Here is a 19051-nt window from a genome sequence, read left to right as displayed (position 1 = left end):
CCTCAAGTCCACCACAATAAGGCACTCAATGCTCTTTTTTAGAGGCTAACGAAATTCGATTTTTAGAGACGTGCGCAGCCGTATTCGGTTCCAGGCGTCCCATCAGAGTGGTCAGATGACTTGCCAAAGTCAAGCGTGAAACATTGGAGTGCCGGTTGAAGGGAACGACTCTCGTGCTGGGCTTGTGTGAAGACTCGGCTATTGTAGATGCAGGGTTAAGGAGAGCGCTGGAGCATGAGGTTGCCGCCTGGCTCAAGGACACCGCAGACACCTTTTAAAGTGGCCAAGTGAATGGAAACAATCTGGCCTTTTGTTCCTCAGTAAACCAGCGTGCCCCTGACATTTGGTCTGAAGGAACAGGGATGGTCCGAGAGGCTTTTTGTGTATTAAATGGTCAGAGAAAGACGGCATATTTGCGGTTTCTTTTTTATGCCATTGCAAGCGTGTGATTGCTTTTGGAGGGTGATTAGCTTTTTTTTTTTTTTTTTATTTTTTTATTTTTTTTTTTCCAGCTGGCGGCTGTTCCGGCACATTGATATTTATGAGGACAGGCATACATGGTGCTCTTCATTTTGGTCGATCCTCTGAGTGGACTGCTTTTGAGTTTTGGCTGATTATATTATCTGTTTTAAATTAAAAAAAATAATAATAACTTGCATTGTCAAAAAATGATATGGGAATTGTTCTCCATTTGAGCCGGTTGGTTTTCCAGCTGCGGATGGTGTAGGTGGGTGGCTCAGTCTGAGAATCAGGACGTCCGTGACAAGTGGCAGTTTATAAATAACTCGGACGTATTTCTCATTTAGGTCCACTGTCCCTCTCTCAGCCTTGTCCCTTTTCCTGCCCAGCTCGCTCAGGCTTCTCTTACCTCTGGACGAGACCATCAATTACAGCGGGCCGCCATCATGTCGTCCTAATCGAGGAGCAGATGTTGGCTCGTTTCGACAGTCCTCATCAAGGGAACACACTGGTGCAGGGGATTGGCTCTGCGCTACAGTATCCATAAACGTCACTGTGGGGTTATTCAGTCGGGACTGGCTCTTTCCCCCCCCCCTCCCTCCTTGGTTGTTATATGGTGACCTCGTTGGACATGATCGCAGTGTGAAGGCCTGAGTTTGATTTGTTTCTCTACAGAGCCTTTGAGAGTTTCAGGTTAAGAGGTAATCCAAGCAAACAGGCGGTTTATAAAGCACGGCTAGCCTTACGAAGAGAGCGGCTGTATATATCACAATTAGCAACCTCATGCTAAGTATCTATAAACAGGTCTCCAAAATAACAAACATGTCATGGTATACAAATCACTTTCAGTATTGCACTCAGCATTAAGGGAAATGTGTTCTTCATTTGTGGCAGCAGAAAGGAGGGATTTCTTCACTTTCATCATTTGTTAGGTATTCATGTCAGGGTTTCTTGGTCAGGTTTTCAAAAAAAAGACTAATTTGAATGTATTTTGCATATTTGTTTAGAAATGTTGTTTAAGAAACATTATTTTCCATAAATGTATATCAGTGCACTGTGCTGTTTGCTAGGCTGAACCCTTTCATTCTTTACTTCTCTGACATGATGGCTGTTTTCCTGCCAAAATACGTAAATCTGTTTTTATCCTCTTGTACATTTTGAGACTGGCCTTTTAAAAATCCACTAGAGAGCCCACAAAATCGGCCTAATCAAATATCCCCTTTTTAAATTTCATTCAGCGCTACCAATTTATATATATTTATTATATATCTGATTTACATTTTTTCCTGTCGTGTTCCTTATAACAAGGAAAAATGGGATGTATGGTCTTGCCTGCCCATATTTCTGGTTTAAGTTTCAGGTCACTCTCTTGCTTCTCAATTGCCTTGTCGCTTAAACATAGCTAACCTTGTAGCCATTGGTCAGAGCTTAATCAGAGACAGATGAGAACTCGAGCAGTGACCTTTGATTTCACTCATCCATTCAAACTAATGTTTGATATCTGTCAGGTCAGCATAGTCTTTCTGTCACACACACGGCATATGTATAATCAGTTTAAAGTGTTTGGCTCCTTCAGATGAATGGTACGAAGCTTCAAAGGCTCCGTAGTGGCCTTTGTTCTTTTCAGTGCCATAAAGCATGGCCGTAGTGTGCCCCATGGGTTTGTACAGTAGGCAGAAGAGATCCAACGTTCTTGCTCTGCATGTCATCACTGTTTCTTTTTTGGGTTGTTTTTTTTTTTTTCTTCTTTTTTTTCTGGTTAGCATGTGGACAGAAATTATGCCGTTACCATAAAGAATCAAAATTCTTAAAACTTGCCCCTTGTACAATGGTGTCTATCACTCATTCACCCTTTTTGTCCAAAAGATCTGTTTATCGAAATTCAAGATTTTCACTGTGACCACTATTTCAATATGCGATAATGTCAGCTAAAATCAGCGAGAATTATGATGCGGTCTGGTGAAAGCTCCATGACACAACCTGCCACATGCCAGTTTCACCCCAGCTGTGGTTAGCTGATGCCAGATCACTGTCCTGCCTGCCTGCATGCATTCTCTTCCTCTGTGGTTGTAATAAATGTGAAAACTATTAACTTCCTACAGAGCTCCCTTCCCGCACAGAATTCCCCATTGTGGTCTTCTGTCCAAACTAAAGTATATGAAATGTGAAGTATTCGAAATGTAAATGTAACAGCTAAAAGCTGCCACGACTGCACAGTGTTTTGTCTTTCTTCTACCTCATTAATTTGAATCATATTGAAAAGTATGCTTCCTTGATTGCGTTTGTACTGACGAGGGCAGAGGACTGCACCTCACCTAATTTGGTGATGGGGTTTAGCAGGCACTGGAACTCAATCCATGGACCTGCTGACAGTTCGCAGTCTCTCTCGAGTCTCTGTTAAATGCTCAGCTGTGGTCAGAAAAGATGACCGCTTCTGTTTTGAGTACTCGTTGTGGTTTGAATCAGAAAAGGGATAAACCTCCTTGAATAATGATTGCAAAACATTTGGCCTTAGCTGCCTGAGTGAAACCAAACACTATGGCTCAAAATGTCAGACCTCTTTTTCTCCGCCGTCTTGTTTTCAATTCATATCCCCGAGTTCATGGGAAACTTTCAGCAGAGGTTACCTGCGCCTGTCCAAGCAATGGAAAAAAAATGTCATGGCCTGCAAGAATGTTTTTGCAACTATTTGAAATATTACCAGTATTGTCAAATGTCATTTCGAATGAGAAAGTGAACATATTTTCATCAGCATTTTCAAGGCTGGACTTTTGAAACGGTCGACAGAAAGGGGTCACGTAATTGCGATGTTTGGTGTCATGTTTGGTCTGTTTCTCCATTTTGATGTCACCACGTGGAAAGTTATAGTCTCCTTGTCCAAAAAAGGAAAAGAGCTCGAATGAATGGGGAAACTCCTGAGAGGTCTTAACATGTTAAGCGCTGTAATCTCCCCGAAGCGCTCGGTCCCTTTTTCCTGTCGGCCCTCCTCTCAACTTCAACCTCCAACCCCTCCCCGCATGTATCACTGCAAATGAAGGCAGCCCACGGCGGCCCGACATGAACGACTCAAAGCCCCAGGGCCTTCTTTTTCTCTCGAGGCTCTGCAGCAGTGTGTGTGACCCCACGTCCCTCACCTCCTCTTCTTTTTCTTCTTCTCCTCTTCTTTTCCTTTCCCAGCCAGGCGTGCACAGGACCTGGGTGTAAACACAGGCTCCTATCACCCGTGCTTTCATAATGACTGTTTTAACAGCGCCAGAGGAGGGGGAATATACTTTGTAAATTGTGTTTGACAATGTGGGTTTAGTGATTTCGTCGTAGCTTGTCTTTAGTTATTACTCAGACTTCCTCCTGGCACAGATAAGGGCCGCCCCCGTGAACACACCAAGGTGCACACTGCTCCTTATCTCACAGATTGATTTAGGGCAAGCCCTCTGTGACAGAGGTCATTGTGCACTAAAGTTATCCATCACTTAAGCTTTTGATTTCTGCCCGTGTCTGCCTCCAGCGTGTCTATGCCTAGGCTGGGCGCCTCGTACAGGGCAGGGTGGGGAAGCTTGCATCAGAATAACTCGCAGTCATGTCCTGTGTGCCAAGGACTAGTGCTACGACTCTGATTTACAAGTGGGTGCTTTCATATGGTAGACCCCATCAACACACTGATCTTTATTACTAAACTTTTATAACCTCTGAGTTGTAGGTATTCATATTATTTAGCTATAAATCCATGTTAGCTTGACTAAACCACCTATGATTGACAGACAGTGTCAGTAGGTAGACATTTAGAACATGTCACATGAAATATTTTCCACATATGCTGAAGTAACTCATTTTCTGGAATATGCCATGTGGCACTAACATTCCTTCCTATAAGTGGAATTTAAACATGTCAGGTCTGTGTACATTGCATTCATTCACTGCTTATTTTATTTTTGTTTTTCTTGGGACACACTAAAATAGGAAATTAATCCTTTTTTCATAAAAGCAATTCAATTCTTAATAAATAAAAATAAAAAAATGGACACATTTTTATTTGTTTCTACTTGTTTCACTACACAAACTCTAGAAATCAAATATTCATGAATCCAAATATGAAAAAAATGCTCAATGCAGTGCATTCAATTTTGACCTGAATGTACAAGTTAGCTATTCTACAGGTTATTCTGTGGTGTGTACTCTCTCATCTTATTTTGTTTTCATAAAAGATATGATAAAAATGGGATCAGCATAAGCAAGAATTAATTTTGGGCGAATCTTCTTAAATTGCAGCATCTGGAGAAATCCTACAGATTTTTTCAGCCACCATGTCAGTACATGTCCTTTACCATCACCCTTTTCTATTTTTAAAAAGCACACAGTGGTTGATATTAGCAGTACATCAGACACAACACAATCTTTAATTTACCCTATTCTTGCTACTAGCTACCCAGTAATTGCTTATACACATCTGGGTCACTCAAAATCGTTCATTAATTTACGCCCAAAATGAATCTGACATGATGAAAAACAAGCAAAGGAGAAACATTTGTAATATTTATCATTTTAGAGCCAAAAAATATCTTGAACAGCTTGTTTGGCACTTTTTTTAAATTTCAAAATGAAAAACAGATGAATGCAATACAAAGTATGTTTTTCACCCCCAAATGTAGAAAAGTGTTATTTCAGCAATTGGAAGATATTTGCTGATATAAATGCTAAATGCTGTCCATGACTGTCTTATTGTGATGTTAAATGTCATATTTCTGGTATAAAATTGAGATGTCATATTTCATGATGTTTTGTTGTTTGGTTCAGTTTTGGATTGGTTTGGGTTTTGTTCGTGTTTTAGGTTTTTTTTTTTCTCCCCAGAATGACTTGATGTTTGAAAATGGCCTTTTTCACTATTGCACTACATCTAAAATGTGCAAATAGCTTGGCAAATGTACTTGAGTAAACAGTCTTTTTATTTGGTAGGCAAATGCTTCCTGCATGGTTGGAAACAGTAGCTGTTGATGGAACAGAATTGGCACTGGAGTATCATGGAGTTCCTAACTCCTTCCCTCCTTAAAGGTGGCTTAAGTAATTACACTTCAGTCCGTAATCAAAACTGTGTCAGGTCGCCGGAGAACCCTGGATTTATACGCTGAATTTCGGCTTAATACAAGACTCGCTTAAAACATTTTTATGGTGCTCTCCTTGTATTATATTTATATATTTCTTCTTGAGCCCTCCTCTGAAACGTGTCACATCCCATTACACAAATTTGGATACGCTAAATTACCGAGGAAGGTGCTTATACGGAATACGTTAGAGGCCCCCTCCTTTTAACAGTTTGCTGAGGGTTCGCTTGTTCGGGGGAAATGTAGGTCTTTAACTCTTGGAAGTTGTCTTGAATTTTCTCCCGTCGGAAGATGATGTGGTTTTGCAATTCAAATATTTGCTCCTTCTCCTTTCGAACGCAAAGCTGCTTTGAAGCTGGGAAGTTCTCTCATCACCAATGACAGTGTGAGTGTGCGGCGTGACAGCACACCAGGCAGCACTGCTCTCCTTCCTACCGCATATTTTAAGTGCTGCGGAAACACCAAATCAAAAATGCATGCAAATGTCTGCATGTTTTGCATGTGAATATTTTGATTTGTGCGCTTGCATATTCAGGTGGCGCGTGCGCAGATAAACAGCATTAATCAAGGCTACTTAATATGGCCAGCGTTATCTGCTCATAAATAAACACTCTGTCAAGCGCTGAAGTTTCACCAATTTCTGCTCGGTGTTAATGAAAGAACTGGCTACTTTGTTTTTTTTACTGGGTGCTTAAAATGCACCCAAGGAGCGAGTCTTTTCAGAGGTGTCATGAGCTGAAGGACTCTTCATTCCCCTGCTAATTAAGCTTCTTCCACTTCGGTCACTATAACACAGACAATAGGCTTTTTTTTTTTTTTTTTTTTTTTCTTTTTTCTTTTTTCTTTTTCTTCCCTCCAAACCCTGTTCTGCTGAAGTGGCTCTTCATTCATTACCACACAAAAACAAACCCCCACTTTAGAGGCCTTAGAGAGAGACAGCAAATCACCTCTTCCAGTCTCTTTTTTCCATATGAATGGCTTTTATATATAGAATCTGAAATATGTCCTTAGAAATAGAAATTCCTGTGGACATTTTTAGATTTGAGAACGTGTACTATGCTACACATTAACCTCATATCTAACCCCCCCAAAGCTATTACTGGCCCTCTCCTAACATAAAGAATATATAAGATAATTAAGAATTGTCATTGCAACAAGAACCCCCTGTTCTGCAAAGCCTATAATTTCATCCTTTTTTATACTTCCTCTATTCTTTTTTTTCGTCTCTCAACAGCAATTAATCTCATTTTTAGTACAATTTCCACCCCACTCCTGAAGTCAGGCAGAGTCCCCTGTTTTGTTCCTATTTGGCTTGGTTCCTGTGCATAGTCATTAAAGGTCCAATTAATGTCACCCTTTAGCTGAAGAGTGCTCATTTTTATTGGGGAGCTGACAGTCACCGCCGTGAGTGCCGCAGTGTAATATGCATTAATTGCCCCGTAACACTGGTAATTACCAGTTCTTCAAGCCTCTCAGTAAACTGTCATGCCCAGACAAGACTGCTTTGAAATAGATTACTCATTAGGGAGACCTGCCCTGTTTTCCAATGGGGCTCACTGTGTTGGCACAAAAAATGATTCTGGTGCTGAACAAATAGTTGCCAAAAGCAATTTCCTATTACAACTTTCCTGTGACGGGCCTTCTTTCTCTTTTTTCCTTTTTTTTCCCCTTTTCGCTGTCTGAGTCGTCACTTGGGGCGGGGGTCAAGAGCGGAGACAGGGGTCCACCGTGGATCTGTCCCTCCTCCTGTAATTGTCTGTGACGCGCACAACGATAGCACTCATCGGGCACCTGCTCTGGAGGGCTTGCACAGTCGAGAGTAGCGCTCGCTCATGATGCTCAGGTTACCTCGAGGCCCCATTATTTTATCTTTACTTTTATTTTTGTCTCACAAATTCAGCTCAACTTGGTGTGTCAGAAAATGCTTGTTTTTTGCATCTTTTGAATGGGTTCAGATTAAAACGAGAGTTGATCAGTCACTGGTTTGAGCATGAGTGTTTTTACTGTTTAAGGATTAGTGGAGAATGCGAGACCTTCAATAATGAGTGTGTGTAAATAAAAGAAATCATTCCATACATATGTGCATTTTTTTTTTTTTTTTTTTTTTTTTTTTATACAGTGAGGGAGAATTTGAGGAAAGGCTTCCAGTCACATGTCCTCAATTCAGTTTTAGTCTTACTAACTAATTTGCTAATATTACTGTAACTTTTTCTGATTAAATTTGTAATATACATTAATTATAATACAGCAATAAATCAAATGCTTATTTATAAAGCCAACTTGGATGTGGGATCACACACTTCTCTCCCATTGATGATAAAGAAAATACCCCATCTTGTTTTCTGTCTCTCTCTCACACACACACTCTTGCACACAGTGTCACCTGCATTTGTTTTATCTCCCTTATAGCACCTGCTTCAGGCAATCTGCTCCCACTCCCTTTAAATGAATTTTGTCACAGCCTTTCACATTCTCACTGGGCGATGTGCTAATGAAAGGAGATGGTACAATTTGAAGTGACCAGGTAGCACAAAGCACTGCACAGCTGAGCTTGCTGGGACACGGGGAGACAAAGGAGAAGGCATGCACTTCGTCACTGATAAACCCATTACCCTTCTCATTAACACACATACACGCGCACACACACACGCACACACACACACACACACACACACACACACTGGTGCTTTGCCTATCATGTGCATTTGTGTGAGGAGTGTGTGTGTGTTTATCTGTTTGCACTGGCCGGGCACTTATCAAATTGTTTATGACGCGACTAATTAGGCTAATTGAAGACATTAAGATTACCTGTCAGCTATGTGTATCCAAACTCCACGTCTGGCTGACAACTAGTGACAAGCGAGGGACCCCGTAGCATCAGTCATGATGGCATTTTCCCAAGCCATAATAAGGACAATGGGGGCCCGCTCTAATTTGACGTGGACATGCTTCTCAGGACGAAGGGGCTGGCTAAATTGAGGGTGGTGGTGGTGGTGGTGTGAGTTGAGGAGAGGTCAGGACTGTGTAGGGCCTGGCTAATGGAGTCCCCTTTGGCATTCTGATGGAGAGATGAGGCAATTTGAGGAGAAAAGTGTGGGCTGTTTTTTTTTTCAAGTCATCAGAGGGGAAAAATGACCAAAAGCTGCAGACCTTCCACCCTTGACAAATCATGAGACGATAAGGAAGAATAAAGCAGCTTGTTTGGGTGTCATAATGTTTGCTATAATTGACCACCTATCTACTTACAAAATTCATATCCTTTTATTCCATTCTGTAATACACATTTTAGCCAGGATCTATGCTCATGCTTTTCACCTTCTTAGTAATTATTATATATAGGCTGGTGAGGGAATAACATAATTGAACAGGAGCTAACTAACTTTGCAGACGTTCCATAACATTAAATATGACTATATATGGTTACAAAGCATGACATTTTGTTCATTAATATATTAAAGAGTGTAACAATTGACAAATCGTTATGGTGTAAGAGGAACAACACAACTGGGACCGTGTTGTTATAGGAAAATATCACATCACCCCAGCCTGGATTATTTTCCTATAATAGCATATGATATTCCTTACTAATATTTCTCCTTTTTTATACTGCAAGCCTTTTTAGTGACCTTAAGCAAAATTACAGAAAGCTACTAGTGTGTGCACTCGACTCAGTCCTGTCTTGGTTCACTGAGCACCTGTAAAGCAGCACGTGATACTGTTTGTAGTCCGGGCTGGTGGCCTACTGCTGTGCTTTAGGTTTATGCTTTGGCTTTATGTCCCTGAGCTTCTTTTTCCCTTCAGCGAAAACGACATTGTTCAGGGCAACATGGTGTCATCTACAGATCATTGCTGTCAGACGAGGACGTCCTTCTGTTTGTTTCCTTTAGAAAACAGGGTTAAACTGTCAGCATGACAGTCCATAAGCTAGCACCCTAGTTGCCCCTCTGTATATACACACACACACACACACACACACACACACACACACACACACAGAGACACACACTGTTCACACACACTCAGCCCCCCACTCTTCCAAACAAGTGAAAATCAATACCACATTGCCTGAGGACCAGCGTTTGGCGTCAGCCTGACCCCGGCACGTTACCCTTTCGTTCTTCCATTACATGTTTCGGAATATTTAACTTCCAGTTTGATCCCCTGGCTAATTAGTGTGGCCAGTCCACATGCAGGAGCCTGTGTGGTGTTTTTGAAGCCCCATGGTGCTGTGAGTGAGAGGAGCTGAAGCCCTAGTCACTGGGGTCCTACTCATGTTTTGTTTGCTTTGTAAATTTTTTAAAACGACAGTGAAATTTGATTTGTATCGCAGATCATCAAAGAAAATTCTGCCAACTGTGGTGCTATATCATACCACACATTGAGATTGAGGAAGATTATTAACATTTTCAGGGGTTTTATCTTTGCAAGGTTTCGTGACAGCAAAGTTTTTTTTTTTTTTTGGGGGGGGGGGGGGGGGGGACTGCTTGTCCCTTTGTTAAAATGGCAAGACTACTATATTGGAATTTTATTTAATTAAAATATTAATTTATTATGTAATCTTATGAAACGTTTCCTCTTTTTTCTCTTGTGGAATCAAAGTATACCTAATCATATAATTTAGCTCAGGTATAGTTTAGTTCAGGTCTGGCATGTCTAAAAAAGTGTTACATTTAAATTCACTAATTTACAAAGCTGAAAAAGTATGAAAATTCAGAAAATATTTTGGACCCAAAATTTGGGTATAAGTAATATCAAGACACTTATGCTCTACACTCATGGCCTTTTAACATGTCCTTTTTTCCTCTGTTAAATCAGCCTCTTTAATACATTTCACAATTTCTGTTTTCATGATACTTAATCATCTTTAAAAATTAGCCAGAAAACAAAATATTAAAAGTGTGGGAAGTTTAACAGTAAATCTGGACGAAGTCATTAAAGGTCTAGAATATTCTTACAAGTAAAGGGCAAGAATCCTGATGCAGTAGTTAAATATTTCATTTGCTGGTACTGTTGTTTAATTGCCTGAGAAATGTTTCAGATAGTACTTATATGCAAAATATGTTCAAAGAAAAAACTTTTTCTTTTGTCACATTTTCTTTTTTGATATACGAGTATATATAGGGGTGTGTGTGTGTGTGTGTGTGTGTTGGTGTCTCTATACCACCCACAAACTCTTTGGTCCCACGCCGAGCTAACTGGTTAGTGATGAAGCTAAATGACACCGTGGCCCTTGTATGTCCCCTTGGGGCTAAAATTACCCCCAAGAATGTAAACATGGTGCTGAGTTAGCATACGGCTTTCTCTCTTAAATCCACTCTGCTAGATACAGGGCAGAACTGAGCCCTAATTTTGACCTCAGTCTACCAGGCTCACCCTTGATAGCCCAGTGTGATTATTATTGTTTGTCAGAGAACAACAAATTTAAGTCCTGTCCGTCTGCAGGTGAAAAATTGTTCTCTTTCTTTGCACATTTCTCTCTGGCCTTCTTGTTTTTTGTGCCAAGGTGACTGGAGTTACAATTCATTACAGCTGCTGAATAGCTGTGAGCAATATAGGCTGAAGGTAAAGTTCAGATGCTGTGGTGCTGACATGTTGATTTAGAGGCGGTAACACCACTGTGCACCTCCGAAGGTGGCAATTTGGATGAAAGCCAGGTCTGTTTTCACATAAGCCTTCTTTACGCTGGCTGCGCTTATTTTGGGGGGTCTTTCCTTTCTTGTGTTTTTTCACCTTGGGTGTCAGACAATCAGCTTTCACACCTATTTATAAGAAACAGTAATTTATCTGTACTCCTCTGTCTTCGTCCATGCAAATTCAATTTCTGGAAAAGTGAAGCTGTAATTTGCAGCTAGCTAAGGATCATTTTTAAATAAATAAATAAATAAATAAATAAATAAATCCAGCCATTCTAAAGAGGGACGAAAAAAGAAGACTTGACTGTGTTGTGAGAGCTTTCAAAGTCTCCTTCACCCATGTGTGTGGATGCAAGATCAGGTCATCCAAGCCATTAAACACCAGAGTCATACCCTGCAGCCTGAGAGACGGAGACTTGTTTATCTGAACAAAACACGTCTCCTACAGGTCTCTATGCACCAGAGATGCTGGACACTCCAGCACAGAGGCGCCTGGGTCGACCCAGCCAGACCCGGCTTAGGTTACACTCCAAACTGTTGTTGATTACCACCATGGCTGCAGAGGGGCTCATCATAAATTGGAAACACATTAGCAGGCAGGGTTAAGGGCAGGATTAGGACATGTCTTGTGGCCAGGCCTTCTCAAAACAAAATGGAGGATTTGTTCCTCTCCCTCAAGAGAGATTTGCTAATTATTGACGAGAGCTCCTGGGAGTTAAGAATAACAGGTTAAAGGAACATGTATCCCCTTGACACTGTCACAAAAGTCCCACTGATGCTCATCATCGTGCTAACTTCTTCCTTGTCATGCTACAGGGAGACCCGTTAATCATTATAACATGAGCTCATCTGCTAATTAACACCAGAATCAGTTCTTGCCGTCCTCATAGAGCTGCTTCGCTGCTTTTTATCTCTGTGTTCCCACTGATGGTTTTCTTGATTGTTGTAAATTAGCTGGACACTAAAAATGTACAAAATAGTCTGATAGTGCTTTAAAACTGGTCAGATTCGCTATAAATCCAGAGCCTGTTCTGGTATCACTGAGCACTAGGCAGGGATGAATGGGCATCAGTCCATTGCAGGGCACCATACGCATACATTTGCCTAGTCATTCACACCAAGGGGCAATTTAGAGTCACCAGTCCACCTACTGGCATGTTTCTGGACAGTGGGAGGAAACTGGAGAACCCAGGGGAAACCCACACGAACATGAGAGAACGTGCGAAATACTGCACAGACAGTAACCTGAGGTCAGGATTGAACCAAGGACCCTGGGGCTATGAGGTGACAACCCTAACCCCTGCACCACCACGCCACCCTGCTGCCTACATCTATATTGCAAAACATTATCTCAATGAATCTATCCTTAAGACCATTATAGGTTTTTGTCCATTTGCATGAGGCAGTGTCACATTTATGGTGATACAGAACAGACCACACTTAAACTCCAGGTCACCTGATACTTGATCTGGATTGCTAGCCAGGGTTAGCCAGTCTCTATGTGAGCTTCAGAGGAACCCAGTCATGGATGTGCCACAGTTGCTCCTGGGTAAAGGACTGCTGGCTGATCTAGACCTTTTTCTGTTGTTCTGAAGAGCTTTTATCAGATAATTGTGATGCACACTGCTCTTAGCCACCCCCTGGTCTGCGCTCTGAACAGATCATAGGCCGGCCTGCTGGTTGTTTGTTTTTGCCATGTGGCCAAAGCAGGCAAGCACGTGTCCTTGTGAGTCGGAGCGTGACACTGCAGATCTAAGCTGTGCTGTTCATGGCAGTGCAATTTCAAAGACAAACAACTGCCTCCCAAAATGGAGAAAGAAAGCATCTATGGTTTCCTTTCTCATTTTCCTGTCAAATTTTCATTTTTCTATATTTTTATATGGGGTCACTGCAGCCTTTTCTGATTGCTGACCCTTTGGCATTGTCCAATGTCTTCGTTGCTTTTCACCCTGTCATTTCAAAGGAAATTAAGTGCCTAAAAGTGGAAGTTTCATCTCCTTAGTCATTATCGCAGACAGGCCAGGCGTTTATTGGATCTCACCTCACCAGTAGCACGGTGGTCATTAATACATGAGCGGAGGATAATGAGCGCTGTGCGGTTTTACACAATTATAGCCACATGCTGGATGAGGGTGAGGGTCTTTACATTCTCGCATTAATGAGGTTATCAATATGTGTGACGGGCAGAGCCTTTGGCTGGTGCTGACATGGTCAGTGGTTGAATGAGATCCAAAACTAAAGGCAGCTCTTGTCCTCAGGGTTGTGGAGGTGCCCAAGGTTTGCTGATAAAATGCCGTTTTAAGTCCCTCTTTAATCTCCCTGGTTGTATTGACAAGCCATGCCTGTGGGTGTAAATTTCACCTGTGCTCTGCCATCAAACAAGGAGCAAGTAGGGGCATCTGCGTCACATCGCGTTTTGAAACCTCATTGACAGGGGCAGAAAGCGGACATAAAAACGTCTTCAAAAATTACACCTGGACAAGGACGGGACTTTTTTATGGCAGTGTGTTCTCGCTTAATTACATTGCTGGTGTCTGGGGCTCATTTGAAGGCCAAGCGTAGCCCATCACAACCTTGTGTTTGTGTTTTACATACCTGAGAGAATTGAATGCTTCTAGCACAATAAGAGTTTGTCTTTAGCAGGGCGGATGTTAATGGCAGGCTGTTTGGCTATTTGTGATATTTATGAAGAGTGGACCAGCGCACAATTCTTGTTTACCGCCTGCACTGTTCTGTCCAGGCGAGGCCATACCTCTTCAAATATCCTGTTTGTGTGGAAGCTTTTTGTTATCACTGGGCTGCTGTATCCAGGGCCCCAGGCTGGTTGAATAAAACATGCGAGACGGAGGTTCTGTGCTGATATCGCCTTGCTTGCAGCCTTGAGTCGGCCCCCCGCCCCCTATCACCCAGTTCAAGCCCTATAAATAAACACCAATTAATCACCAGCCGAAAGCCAGGCCAGGCCAAAGCTGTGACAGCACAAACCCTGGTCTCTCTCTCTCTCTCTCTCTCTCTCTTTCTTCCTCTCTCTTTTATATTCACACTTTGTCACCACGGGTTGTGGTACAGGTTGGTAGTGCAACATAAAAAGTCCAGATTCAGTGTAATGGATGTCAGCACTTTGCCAGATGTATGGAATTTGTAACAAAGGTGTATTTGTACCAAACTCTTTAAAAATTTTGTCTTAAATCTTTTTTTGTGTGTGTGAGAAGAGTAGTGGATGGCTTAGATTCTGCCATTTTAAAGACTACCTAAGGATTTATTCAGCAGTACTTTTTGTGTTGTGCTACATTTAGAAATGACATGGAACTATGTCCTCTTGTACTCTTCAGCCCCAGAAGTTCAGGGGTTCGGTTCAGACCTTAGGTGGGTTTATGATGAAAAGGTATTCTATAGAAGATGCTAAATGGTGCTGTGGTGATCTGGAGACAACACCATGGAGGGCTGTAATTAGTTATTTAATTACGCTGCGATTACACGTGTGCATTGAGAAGGGGGGAGGCTGCCCTAATGGCAGCTTACTCTCTCAGCACCTCCATTTGGGTTTTTGTTCTTAAGTGCTGTGCTCTCATTAAGCTGCCGTTTTAACCAGCATGGCACCTGCTTCAAAATCAAATGCGGACCGCTCGTTATGGCTAATGGCAGTGTGTCTGCCAGCAGCGCTCTCCACGGCATCCCACTTACTCCGCCCGCCAAAGCTAGCACGCTCCAAATTAGCTACATTTCACAAACAATTTCACCAACTCGTTACGCAGTTAGATGTTTATTGGAAGATGACCGACTTTCCCGGAGCGTCGCGGGTGCCAGCTTTAGGTGATGGAGCACTGGCCCGCGTAATAGACCACAATTATGATCTGAGCCTTGTGTCGTTTGCCACATTATTTATGGAAACCTTTCATTGGGGTTTTTTATTATTATTTATTTTGATATGGTCACAAGCCCGTCTCCTTAACCTGAGACCCCTGTTCTTTGCCCTTTACCTCCTCCCTTTCCACTGCCAACAACCCATCCATTGTATTGCCAGTTTTTTAGCTCTGGGATTTATTTCAAGGTCCCCCTGGTATGGACTTTATTAATTCAAAAGAGAATTCAAACTCCATTTATTTCCTCACGGTGTAGCCTTGGTGACACGGTTCCCCAGTGTTTATAATTTTGCTTGTTTCAATTTGTGCCTGGACACCCCTCACAACCCAGGGACATGATGTATCGTACACTTGTGCCTTATCTGTTGATGTACAGTTTTAACCTTTCAGAAGGTTGCTTTCCCTTCTCTCTACACCCTCCTTACTTTTTTTTTTCACTGTTGCACCCCCCCCCATCTCGCTGGCTGAAAAGAGCAATGCACACTGATGCTCAATAAAAGTCTGTCTTAACCTTGCTCCAAAGTTATCTAATGTAAATGTTTAGATTTTGTTTCCATAACATTTCCATAAAAAGAATAGCCATCCATACAGCAATGGAAAGGAATATGAGGCTCTTACAGAATAAGGAGAGGAGATGGAGGGGGGGAGGAAAAAACTTGCACTATAGACTACTCTACTGAATGGCTCAGCTATGTGTGACTTTGTGGTGAACTTGCAGTGCATCTGTGGGCTCGCTCTCTCTCCAGGGCTGTTAGTTTTGGCGTGTTTGCCCAGAGATACTGAACTGTAAATCACAGCCTGTAAAACAGGGAATGCCGGTCCACCGTCACATGTATTCGCTTTTCTTCTTGCTGAAGCCTCTGCACCTCTGCTGGGGTTTGGGGTTATTTACACAGTTCAGTTGCCCCGACTTGTCCAATGCAGGTCAAACAGCTTGTTATTTATAGATACTGCAAGAAGTAGCAGTCAGGAAGTAGGCATGAGGGCGTGAATGATGAAAGTTGTAATAACCGTAGTGTAGATGATGATTGCGGTGATGGAGGTGTGTGAGAACTAAATGCAGCGTAGTGCATCTAATCATGGCTCTGATGTTGACGGAGACAGCAGTATTTCGCTGATGGCATGATTGATCACAGTTGGGACTTTATGAACTGTTCCTCAGGGCTGAACTTCCTGTAGTGCTGGATAGCCCGTCAGGCGGCTTCCTGTCTGCCTCAGTAGAGACCTTTAAGCCCCATTTATTATCTCTAGACAGTCAGTTTCACTAAATAATCTGGATTCGTGTGCATCTCTGCTCTCACCTAAAAAGAATCATAACTCTGACACGACTTTACGTCTGAATCTTGAAGTTCAAAGAACTAGCCGTGATCATTCCTCGATGGACAGGCTACTCACTTTTCTTCAGGGCATAGTAAATACCACCAACAATGATTTATAACATGGTAGGAAAAGTGTGAAATAATTCAGTACTGTTTTGGAAATAAAAAGCTATAATTGCCTGTGTGATTTCAGAGCAGAATGTAGATGTATGAAGTGACTAGCAAAATACAAAAAGCTGTCAAGTTGGAATAAGAAAGGGATCAGAAAAAAAGGTATCTGAAAACTGTCAGCTTTTCTCAGCAAGCGAGTGAGTGCTGTTATTTATAGCTCTCCAGAAGTGCAACATGAGCCAAGCCAAAATGGCTGTACTTTAAGTGTCCATGTGAATGAAACAGCTGGATTATACTGCAACTGCACTGACAGATGCACGATTAGAGCAAGACTGCTCCCTCCATTGTGGCCTCAGTGCTGCGCTTACTGTGAGCGTTCTGTCTGAAACACTAATCTCCAGTGTTGTTCTTCTTCAGAATTATTATTGTTGTTGAAGTTCCATTGTAAAGGTACCCTGCTTATGTATCATCTGCTGATCTTATCAGATGACGGCTTTTGTTTTATACTCTTAGTCATGTTTCCTAAAGGGGTGGATCAAAAGCAAATATTCTGAGACGTGTTTTTTTTTTCTCCCATCACATGTGGTTTTTCATCATTTGAATAAACAAGCCAAGAAAATCTACTTGGTCTTTCTCTTTTTAAAGCAGCTATTCTTGATTACGTGTAATTCTGAACTGAATTCATTATTTGCAGGTTTGGCCCGGGTCTGGTCATCTACTGGTATGGCTTTATAGCAGAACTGGACTGCCAGCGGGACCGAGGGATCCTTCTCAAAGACTGTTTCCCTTCAGACATCGTGACTCTGTGCCATAGCCCAGACCAGTGCTGACGCTATAGCTAAGGGTGATCCTGAGGCTGAGGGAGTGGGGGGTCACAGGGCATTTGCTGGTGGAGACGTGAATCCGGAAGCAATTTAGTTTTCCTGCTGCGCACAACTACTGGCAAACATCTGCCCTGAACTCCAGCTGAACTCCCAGGGATCAGGGTTGGAATCATACCTCTGTGCAAAATCACGCCAGGGAGCCTGGAGTCCTGGACTGGACCTGGACCTCCTAGTCCTTCAGGAAGGAGGAGACCTCTTATCACAGCCCTTTTCCTCGTCATTCTGCCCCTCCACAAACTCATGAGGCCAGCACAGAGGTCATCCCCATTATCAGCATTTATGTTCTTCACTTTCTCTCTCTGTGTCTGATAAGGGTGTGGTCCCTTTTGGAACTCTGTTTGCTGACCTCTTCTTCCCTGCTTTTTATTTGGGACATTTCACAGGTTTGCCAAGTGGGTTTGAGTAATGGTGATCTTCAAGCTTTCTGTTTTTACCTTTATCTTTCACTGTCAAACTTGCATTAAAAACAAATAGATAATAAAAGTCAAATAACCTGGAATTTGTGCTTAGGATAAATAATATAGAAATAGAAAATCTGGTCAGGTTTATCAGGTAAGCTGAGATTTATCACATTTGTAAAGTTACCGTACATGGTTAAAGTTTAAAAAAAAACAAAAAAAAAACAGCCAGTCTACAATCTCCCTAGACTGTAGGGAATTCAGTTTGGCGTTCCATGAGACTCCTTCTGCATGCTGTCTGGATGAAAGACGAGAGTGGGCCCTTGGAGCGGCAGTACCATGGTGAGATATGAGCGAGATCAAGAGCTTCCCTTCTCTCTCCCTGTACTCAGTGTTAATCAGGCCCAGACCTGCTCTGACCTGCTCCTCTCAGGGAGGAGTGCAGCGGAGCTTTACCCATCCCTGACCCCTCTCTGTCTCTCTCTCTCTCTCTCTCTCCCCCATCCACTCTTCAGAGCTTACAGCACTCCTCCAGCTCGCATGGATCTCGCCGCTCTACTTTTCAATGGCTATAAAGTGTTACATGATTTGTTACCCTTAAACCTCTAACCCTAAAGCTGCCCCTACTTCGTTTAGGCCTCTAGCACCGGGGGTCAGAGAAGGGTCATGGGGCAGCCATGATTTCCTCTGTTGGGCCCATTCCTCCAAACGGTACAAAACAACGGCCCCCCAGCGTCCAGTTAACGGAGCCTTATTGCACAGCTATGGAATGCTTAGACATCACTTTACAGCTCCTTTTGGGCACAAAAAAACAGCTTTTTTAAAAAGGGAGCAAAATGCAATGTGGAATAAAGAAGACAAAAAAAATAGTAAACAGCAGATTCAGTTCCTCTCAGCTTTCAAGCCTTCCTGCCATTGTTTTTCAAGATGGCTCTTGCACAAAAGAGGAGCTCGGGTCAACCTCTATAAATTAGTTTCTGCATACAATGCAAACCAAATAGTGCTTTTTTTTTTTTTTTTTTTTTTTAAAAAACTGTCACTACAAAGGAAGGTCAGAGATGAGACAAGGGTGCTGAGATTTCCATGATGCAATTGCAGGTTTCCAATAAATTATAAAGTACGCTGTGTCTTTATTTTCGTGTTTTTCCTAGGCAGCCTCCACTCTCCAGTTTTAGATTCATTGTTCTTGTCACAACAATCTCCCTGTTAAAGTGCTCTCCAAATAAGGGCTGCCTCATGTTGTTGTTTGTGTCCAGCTGTTCTTTCACAGGGTTAAGTATAAGTACCT

The 19051-nt window shown here is 42.3% G+C and overlaps 1 protein-coding gene across 3 annotated transcripts in view; it reads left to right on the top strand.

Moving 5' to 3' along the window:
- Positions 1–18786, top strand: part of cdin1 (CDAN1 interacting nuclease 1) — a 61941-nt gene extending 43155 nt beyond the window's left edge. For all 3 annotated transcript variants that reach the window (XM_026934528.3, XM_026934530.3, XM_053237573.1), the window contains one exon: positions 17176–18786. In XM_026934528.3, coding sequence (XP_026790329.3) covers positions 17176–17311 — 136 coding nt within the window. In that variant the 3' untranslated portion in view covers positions 17312–18786. The remainder of the gene's footprint in view (positions 1–17175) is intronic.
- The last annotated feature ends 265 nt before the right edge of the window (positions 18787–19051 follow it).

This window comes from Pangasianodon hypophthalmus, chromosome 10 (assembly GCF_027358585.1).
Source record: "Pangasianodon hypophthalmus isolate fPanHyp1 chromosome 10, fPanHyp1.pri, whole genome shotgun sequence".
NCBI lineage: Eukaryota > Metazoa > Chordata > Actinopteri > Siluriformes > Pangasiidae > Pangasianodon > Pangasianodon hypophthalmus.
This window is presented reverse-complemented; position numbering and strand designations above follow the sequence as displayed.